This window comes from Haliotis cracherodii, unplaced genomic scaffold, assembly GCF_022045235.1.
Source record: "Haliotis cracherodii isolate W230 unplaced genomic scaffold, xgHalCrac1.p SCAF_20, whole genome shotgun sequence".
Taxonomy (NCBI): Eukaryota; Metazoa; Mollusca; class Gastropoda; order Lepetellida; family Haliotidae; genus Haliotis; species Haliotis cracherodii.
The window spans coordinates 12,645,016-12,654,206 of record NW_027266276.1 but is presented as its reverse complement, the minus strand read 5'-3'; the positions used below and the strand labels follow the sequence as shown (position 1 = coordinate 12,654,206).

General features: G+C 40.6%; 1 protein-coding gene across 1 annotated transcript; it reads right to left on the bottom strand.

Moving 5' to 3' along the window:
- Positions 1 to 382: 382 nt before the first annotated feature.
- Positions 383 to 5,754, bottom strand: LOC139470333 (cyclin-dependent kinase 5 activator 1-like). Its single transcript, XM_071252705.1, has one exon. It carries the CDS (start codon positions 5,528 to 5,530, stop codon positions 4,655 to 4,657), a length of 876 nt encoding a protein of 291 aa, XP_071108806.1. The 5' UTR covers positions 5,531 to 5,754; the 3' UTR covers positions 383 to 4,654.
- Between the last annotated feature and the right edge of the window lie 3,437 nt (positions 5,755 to 9,191).

Sequence of the window (9,191 nt, the reverse complement as noted above, 5' to 3'; positions counted from 1 at the left end):
GTTGGTCGTAAGATGCGAGTACGGGAGCGGGTGGTCAGGCTCGCTCATGTTGGTGTTGGACTGTTGCTGAGTGAGGCGTTAAACAATAGTGAGTGAGTATGGTTTTACGCCGCTTTTAGCAATATTCCAGCAATATCACGGCGGGGGACACCAGAAATGGGCTTCAAACATTGTACCCATGTCGGGAATCGAAGCCGGGTCTTCGGCGTGACGCGCGAACGCTTTAACCACTAGGCTACCCGACCGCCCTGTTAAACAATAACCAAACAAACACACCTTTGCGCTGTGCACAGGACCACCTGCTACAACGTTTAAGTCCCCTCGTGTGGCACCAAGAGATGAATAAACAACCACTACATATGTATATTAATTCATCGTTTATTGTCTTGCAACGGGGACAAACACAAAACGTACAAATATTCCTGTAAACAGCAAAGCAACTTTCAACCAAGAACAATGTACACTATGTAAGAGAGCTGCACGCCAGTTATCACAATTTCTCTTCTCGCATGCAACATTCAACTCTCAGACTTTTAACGAGACTATAACGAGACACTCAACTCACATCTCAGACCAATTAGGCCTTACACATTACCAGCAAAGCCACAAAATATTAATGTTTACATTCGTCGGCTTTTCAGGCTTTTGGAGTTAGAATAATGGAACCTTGTGAAACCGAATCTCCTTAATTTGGTCTCCTATACAAGTGGAACCTTGTTAAACCAAATTTATTCAATGCGAATTTCATGGATATTAATATTTCAATTATATGATTTAATACTTTTAAATCTGGTAACGTCAATCAAGACACTTTTGATCAATCGAAATAAGTTGTATGAACGAGGCTCCACTATCATGTAAGTACGTAATGTACGATTTTAACTGAGAATATACATATACTGATATATATTGTCGTTGAGGTATTTATTTACATTGAGATTCAAATCCAACTGTCCTCGCTGATTTTAAAATTTATCAGTAAGAATATGATTTTGACTCATCCTACATTGTTGTAATGATTATAAAAAATAAGCATAAACAATTACAAACATAAAGTAAAATTGTCTATAAAATTATTTTGATTTCGTAAATGACAGAAAATTAAGTACGGTGGGCATTGCTATTGAGGATTATCTGGTTCATACACATTGTGATATGTTAATGTGTGAATATGTACTGACGACATCTTAATCTTTAACATTTGTTAAATTTCCCCTGTATCTTAAAAACTTAACATTATATTTATTAAAAGAAACGAATATGTTAAAATATGCAAAATATGACAAATGTTTTCCAAACAATGCATTACCAAGTTGAATTTGACAAAAGCATGTAACAGCTGCACGTGCATAGCTCGCAGCCGTGACGGTGGTGAAATATTCACGATCGTTTAATGCCTAACATAGACGATTTCAATCAAAAACATTAAATCAAATTTCAATAACGACACAAGTATCAGATCAGTTTAGATGGTCATCAGATGAAGTCATGAATGAATGTTTTGAGAATAAGACTAATTATGAAATATAATGAAGAAAAATGAAAGTGATTAAATCTTGTTTCATAATATTTCACAACTCCTTGACAAAATGTGTGCTTGCGTCCCATTACGATACCATTTTCCTTACTTACGTTGTGTTTCATAATACGAAATATAAATATATACGTATAATGAAAATTCTACCTACCTACCCGTTTTTGGTGGAGTAAAAGGAAGAGAAACAAGATCATCGTTTCAAGATCGTTTGCCTGAAACGGAAGTGGTCAAAAAGTCCAAATGCCATCATCGTCAAACGCTGTTTGATTCCGAAACGAAAAAAGATGGATTTAGACTTTCGGATTAGAGTTATGAAGCAAAAACATCACCACCAGAATGAAGAAATATAATTAAATAATTTTACATTCTTATTAGTAAACATATTTAAACATAGGTAGATCTGAAACTCTGCATTTCAAAATATTCATGATACATTTCTCATTTACATTTACACATTCGTACAATGAACATATAATGGTTGGTAAAAAGTTGAGCATGGCGTCTTTATAGGGGGGTACTTCACACGCGCACAGTCAGACCCACACTCGCCCAAATTCTCCTCCTTTATGGCATGAATATGTTTCAGATGTCTGAATGTCACAATAGGCATTGTCTCGCAGACTGATTGTCTAAATAAACAACAATGTACATATTCAAAGGGGCACTAATGACTTAGTGTACGCTTATGTAATGACATGATCTCTGCCAATCTTGGCGTTTATTAAAACTTATCTTTACTGGTAAAACAAGATAATTACAAAAAATCGAATTCTAATTTCTGATTAAATTGTTTAGATAATTAGGGACCGCCCATTTAATATCAGATCAGGAGGGTAAGGAATTCTGTTTTTGTTACGACACTGCTTCAAAACAGCCATGCATTTTTTTAAACTACAACACGTTTATTTTCAAGCCAATGAACATTATGATTTTTTTTAAAGTTTTTCTGAATATTTCTAATAAGTCACATCTGTTTCAAATGGCCGGTCTCTCGGTATGACATATAAATCATAGATTGGTTACATGTATTTAAATATATTTTAGTCTTTGGAATATTCGGTGGAAACGTTAGGAAAGAGACAAAGTCACAAAACACTGTACATTAATACGACCCAAAACAATGCGACACAGTTTATGTTAATATGTGACCGAGATTAATGTATTATAGCTTTAAACCAGCAATGCCCCTTTAAGAATATCAACTATACATCACAAGTGAAATGAAAACATGGAGGTACATTCAGACATCTGGCTATAAATGGATTGTATGAAAGATAATGACAAGACCGCGTCCACTGGTACATTGCTTGGTGGGTGGTACAGTGTACACATGTTTGGCTTCAAGTCACAGAGACACGACATACCTAACGACATATGCCACAAAACGTTAGGCGGGTTTATGACGTCATGTGTGACCTTGACACTCGACGTCCTCATACAACGTCAGAAGTATCCACGAAGCAAACGGGACAATGTTTAAATTGTCATTACAATTATTCACAAATAATTATGGCCATGAGGTACCCTTCTTTGATTTTCTGAATATAAAACAAACGTATGACAATCACAGGTTCAACTAGCAAGGGAAAGAGTCGAGTTGAAAATCCCATCCCACTCCCAACCCAAACAAAATTCGCTATCAAGTTCATTTTTTCTTCATGCACGAAATGAAATTTGTTGTATCATATAACAAATAAACTAAATATTTCACGTTTTCATTTTCAAAACAAATTAATACAAATTTCACATATAAGTATCCATTGACAGGTTCCGGATAAGGTAAAGATTGGATTCAGATGTAAACAATTACACAAAGTAACAATCACATTATACTTTGTGGAGTTCTTTAGGATCCACGTTAGTTAAAAAGGTATTAACATGATCGATATAAAGAGACATGAAATCAACTTATTAAATGATAACAGTAGGAATGTCTCAATTCTCACTCCCGTGAGACGTCCCAAGGCGTCCATCTCGCACACATTATTACATCTTGTAACCCTTCAACACCAGCCATAGTGCAAAAATCTATCGGAATGCTCAACACGGGAGTGCTATTGAACGGCGAGGACTCGCCCGCGGCCGTTATTGATTTCGGCGACTGTAGAACACTCAACGCTGGAATGGTTTCGGCGAACACCGAAACGTCTTTGGAACAAGACGTCATCATTTATCGACGGTATGCAACGTCCTTCCATTATTATATCTACTGTCAATCGCCAAGAGACGTGAACATCTGATAGCAGTATCGCACGTTGACTATCCATGAAGTAACACAATTCTGCTGTTTTGTATAAATATTATTCATTCATCACAAGCGGTATACTGGCATATTGATTTTCCCGTCAACTTTAAACATACGACTGCACGCATATGGAAACTAATACATGGTTCCCAGCTTAGATGTTTCATGGATCTGTTTCCCTGGAAATATTGTACTCCCCTTTATCGGGACATTATCAGAGAAAGCATTGTCGTTTCGTGTTCTTATCACCACATGAAAATGTCCTGTGTCTTGAACTTCGAGCCAGTTGTCGTCTGCTCAGGAACCGTCATGTTATCTCGAAGAAGCCACGGTCTAGGATTTGGGGATAAACACACATTATAATAAAATATATTCACAGCATATCTTTTGGAAGCGTCGTCTATGTTATATCGTCTGCTACAGGTCCGCCATTTTGTTAGCCAATATTATCAGCATTTTTCAGGCAGATTTGTTCTTCAAAATGGAACTGACTAGAAAACAGGGTTATATCCTCGCTTGTCACTAGTCCAACCCACGGCATCATTACTGGATTGGCTGGTTGTTATCAGAGTCTAGACAAACAAAAACAACTGCGTTGCTGATAATGGAAATGTTCTAGAGGTTGATTCACGTAATAACCAGATATGTATCTTTGGAAAATGAGGCCTTCAGGCATTCGGGGGCAGTTGTACTTCCAAAAAAGGGAAACAAGTTCCTCTAAAGTCACATTTGTGGTCTGTATCACATTCATGTTGTTCATAGATGTCAACAAGACAAACCAAGCCTTTACCTGGCTATGTCACACAGACCAGGTCGGCGCACTGTCCGTATCAGTTTATCGATCTTGTTTGTTTACAGTCGAATCCAGTCTGTCATATGCAAGGGGAGTAGGACTTAAGTTCTGTGAAAATCTCAGTAAAGAAGCTTGGGTCTCTGTTAATCCGTAGCATACTGGGACTCAGCCTGTTTACTATGACAAGAGATCTGTCCCAGAATCGGTCTTTGTCATCTTCCACTAGGAATGGTTTCAGAGGGTAGCTGATCTCATTGCCCATGTATGAGTAGGAGAGATATAGACACGTGAGTACAGTGGCCTGTAGATCATGTTCCGACTCGCTATCACTGGTGACCATATCTCTTATAAGCAAATACACAAACACAACATTTGCCGGGTTGATGAAGGCGACATCCTGCCACCCTTGAAGGAGGAGAGATCTGTCAACGCTTCGGAGCCACATAATTACATCACTTGCCTCAAAATGACGTAATTTTTTACACTTCTTCTTTAAATATTCCCCCAGACATTTCAACAGTTCTGATGTGGAGGCTTGAATCACCGTCCGCTTGGGACTGAGACATTTTTCTACCTTCTTAACAAGGTTAGAATGCTGAGATTGACTTTCATCGATTCCGGTTTTGAGGTTATAGCAAGATATGGATTTTTGGATGTTTTTGTTGATATTAACATTCTCAATGTTACAGTTATTGTCAAACTTACTGGCAAGGAACGTTGTGTTGGAGAGTTTGATAAGACCCTTTTCCTTCTTCTTGCTGTTTACAGTAAACTTCTTCCAGCTGAGCGCACTGAGGAAGATGGAGTGACGTTTTAGGTTCTTCTCCTTTTCTTTCTCCTTATCCTTGGCTTGGTTCTTGACGTTGTGAAGAACCTCATAGTTAAAGTTGTTGAGGTTGATGTCTTCGTACAGAGGTTTCCGGGGTCGGGGAGAAAACGACAACACTGTTCCCATCGTTAATGTAATTCCTGATCACGAACGCGACAGAATCGGGACACTGTAACGATGGAGGTTCCGACTCGTTTTGGGTGGCTCACTCTGTGTAGAGGGACGGTACGATATCCCTCCCGAGTCTCCCTCCACTCGAACAAGTGGTAATTCCGACGTTCACAGCGACTGGTCTGAAAATGGCGGCCTAGATACACTCAAGCAGTGCCACCATCATTCATCAGCTTTGTCTTCTCGCTGGAATAATCAATAAACATAATGCAGACGATGACATCATCTCCATGGCAACGCCGCAAGTGCAGCCTCCGCTAATCAGAACGCTGTACGAGGCGGATCGATCAATATTCAGCATTAAGAACATGGCATTCACCAATACATTTCCGCCCCAGCTTTGCTTCAGGTATTAGGTCACTGTAGGCGGCGTTATCGGACACTGGTCAAAAATATCATCAGGGTTTCATCTCGAACAGTAGCTCAAGCACGTTTATGTCAACATATGACTGAGCGCCATCTGTCGGTTGGGAATGAAACCTTATACAGATTACACTCATTCATACCATTAAAAATTGATGCGTTTTCTAATAAGAGCTAGCGTCGGGTGCAAGTCGTTTAGGCCTCGTTAAGAGAATGCAGTGAGGGGGTCTAATTTTGAAGATTATGGAGGCGGGAACAGCTGGGTAAGACCTGCGCACATTGTCATACAACCTGCATCGATTGTTCTGATGACCCTGGGCTAATTATGCCTGCCTCCAACCCACGGAGATAGATTGACAGCTCGGGTGGAGGTAATGCGGTCGATACCCGACAATAATCACTGAGGTGTGACCCGGATCATCTTATCGATTATAGTGCGAGCGTACCACAACATATGTCTGGGATCTTGCAACTCTCTCCCATCCCTCACTAACCCCGCTCCTTCCCTAAGTCCTCATCTGCGGTCTCTCCATCCCCATCGCTTTACATCTCATCTCGAATACTGTATATTACTAAACAGGACTATATCTTTAATTCATACCGTTATTAAGTTAACGAGTTTTGGAATACAATATAATTGAAGAGTCGGGTTGTAATAGCATCTGTCTGATGGCTTCATTATTTCGTAATGATAATACCTTAATGCCTTGCCGCGGACGCACAGGTAATATCTTAATGGGAACTCACGTCAAAACAGTCCTCACGTTACTGTTGTTGAGGCAGGTAAACCAATGATTGATATACAAGGATAATTCCTCATAGATTTTATTAAAATGAATATGCATAAAACCTTTTCTCTATTTCGTGCTGAAATGTACACCTGCTTTATGCGTTGGAGTGAGTATGGTTTTACGCCGCTTTTACCAATATTCCAACGATATCACAGCCGGGGACACACGAAATGAGTGCCACACATTGTCGCAACGATGCGTTGGAAATGTGAAAAGGATTCTATATACAATGACACTTTGTTTATCCCGACCCTATTAACCTGGAGCATGACCTACCGACCTATTTCTACTTGAACGCTTACAGACAAAGTGAGTCGTTTATCCGTACGTTTGTTCATCTGGACGATTTGACGGATACGCTATTGTCCTGATTATTTGTTTGTTTGTTTGTTTGTTTGTTTGTTTGTTTGTTTGTTGTTTTAAACTTCACTCAGCAATATTCCAGCTGTATGACGGCGGTGTGTAAATAATCGAGTCTGGACCAGACAATCCACTGATTGACATCATGAGCATCGATCAACATGCATCAGCCAAGTCGGCGAGCCTGACCACCCTATCCGTTAGTCGCCTCTTACGACAAGCATAGTCGCCTCTTACGGCAAGCATTAGTTGCTGAAGACCTATTCTAACCCGGGTCTTGTCCAGACTAACGAGAGCGCGTGAGTGAGTGGGTTTGGTTTAACGCTATATTTCGGTTTTAATACGTCATGTCAGTGTGATATTGGAAGGAAAGGCCGAAATAATGCAGTTCGTTAACCACTTTCTGAAAACCACGAGCACGGGTATTGTGCTGACAAACTTAGAAACATAATCAGGTCGAACTGGGATTCGAACCTATAATCATAGGTTTCTGGCGTGCCCAAGGGATGTGGAACAGGAAATTGAGGTACCTCAGACGATTGGGCCACCAAGTAAAGAATGCGTTAGCTGGGAGGAAAGATCACGTGACGTAGACCGTGGATGATAATAGTAAGATAAGGTGAAATGTGTTTTAACGTCGCGTACACTGCTCTTAGGCCTCACTGTGTCATATCATTTCAGACTATTCCTAAGTTCACAAAAAGCATGCTGATTATTGAGTAATAAGCACATTAAAATAAATCAATAGTCTGTTGTTGTGAAGGATGGCGAGCATATAATACACCTGGGAAACATTGCGTGCGTATATGACTTTAAACATGTTTACATGGTGGTCTGGGGTTTCGAAAAAGGTGTGTAGTGTAGGAATGGAGATGGCGAGGGGGAGGAACGGGCTTCTCAAGTCACGAAGTCTGTGACCAAGATTGACATCCGTCAATGACTAATGGTTCTAATTCCATCTACTGCTTCAGCGAAATAAGCCAGGTCGATAAAAGAGGTCGATGAATGTCGATCACAATTAACACAGTATAGATGTAGATCTCACAAGTTACAAATATAGGTATGTTCCACGCACTGAATCTTATCAGTGGACGAGTTTACGTATGACTGGGGTTTAAAAACGATGTTTTATAACGACATCATCGAAAATATATGATCACGTTCACGTAGTTTCTTGATATAACCGATGCTGAACTGAATTGTATTTGTAGAAGTACCATGTAGTCACTGGACGTTCCTCTCTGTACGGGGATTCGAACCCAGATTGGCCCTAATTATAATCTTGGTGTGTCAGTACCCCAGCCCCCAGCCCCCAGCCGTTGTTGAGCTCAACGTCTACAAAGGGCGGTCGGGTAGCCTAGTGGTTAAAGCGTTCGCTCGTCACGCCGAAGACCCGGCTTCGATTCCCGACATGGGTACAATGTGTGAAGCCCATTTCTGGTGTCCCCCGTCGTGATATTGCTGGAATATTGCTAAAAGCGCCGTAAAACCATACTCACTCACTCACCCAACGTCTACAACGGGAGCCACCGTCACTTTTGGCGTGAGCAAGTGAGTGAGCGAGTATTTTGGTGTACGCTTTAGTGTTATTTCAGCCATAAAGTTTTGTCTTAAGTTGGTTTTGTATCCATTTAAGGGTTGAACTCGCGTCTTGAACGTGACGAGACTCCGCCTACATCGAGGCTACCTCGTCACTCGTGATCTAATGTTCAAACGACCGCCTCGGAGACTGGGGGCGGCGTCTGTCTACCCGAAGAGGCCTGTGGTTATTCACCGACGGCGTCATACCAAAAGACGTTAAAACATGGTACTTGTTGTTACCCTGCCTGACGCTCGATGAAACAAGGATTTGTCGGCTCGACGACAGTAATACGTGTCCATGTTAAACTGCGACAAGGTATCTCAGTGGGCGAGAATTAAAGAACCGGCATTCATCCGGACTAATACAGGCAGCCACGCACGCAGGCACACACACACACACACACACACAGAGTCACAGAATACTGACATAAAGAGAGTCTTGCAGTAGACAGAGTAGAGTTCAATGAACGCTAAATAAACCTTTGTTAAAGGCTCACAGGAAATTATTGTTATATAACTTA

Bases quoted from the DNA above. Each gene is read 5' to 3' on its own strand.
- LOC139470333 (XM_071252705.1), bottom strand. From the start codon at position 5,530: ATGGGAACAGTGTTGTCGTTTTCTCCCCGACCCCGGAAACCTCTGTAC.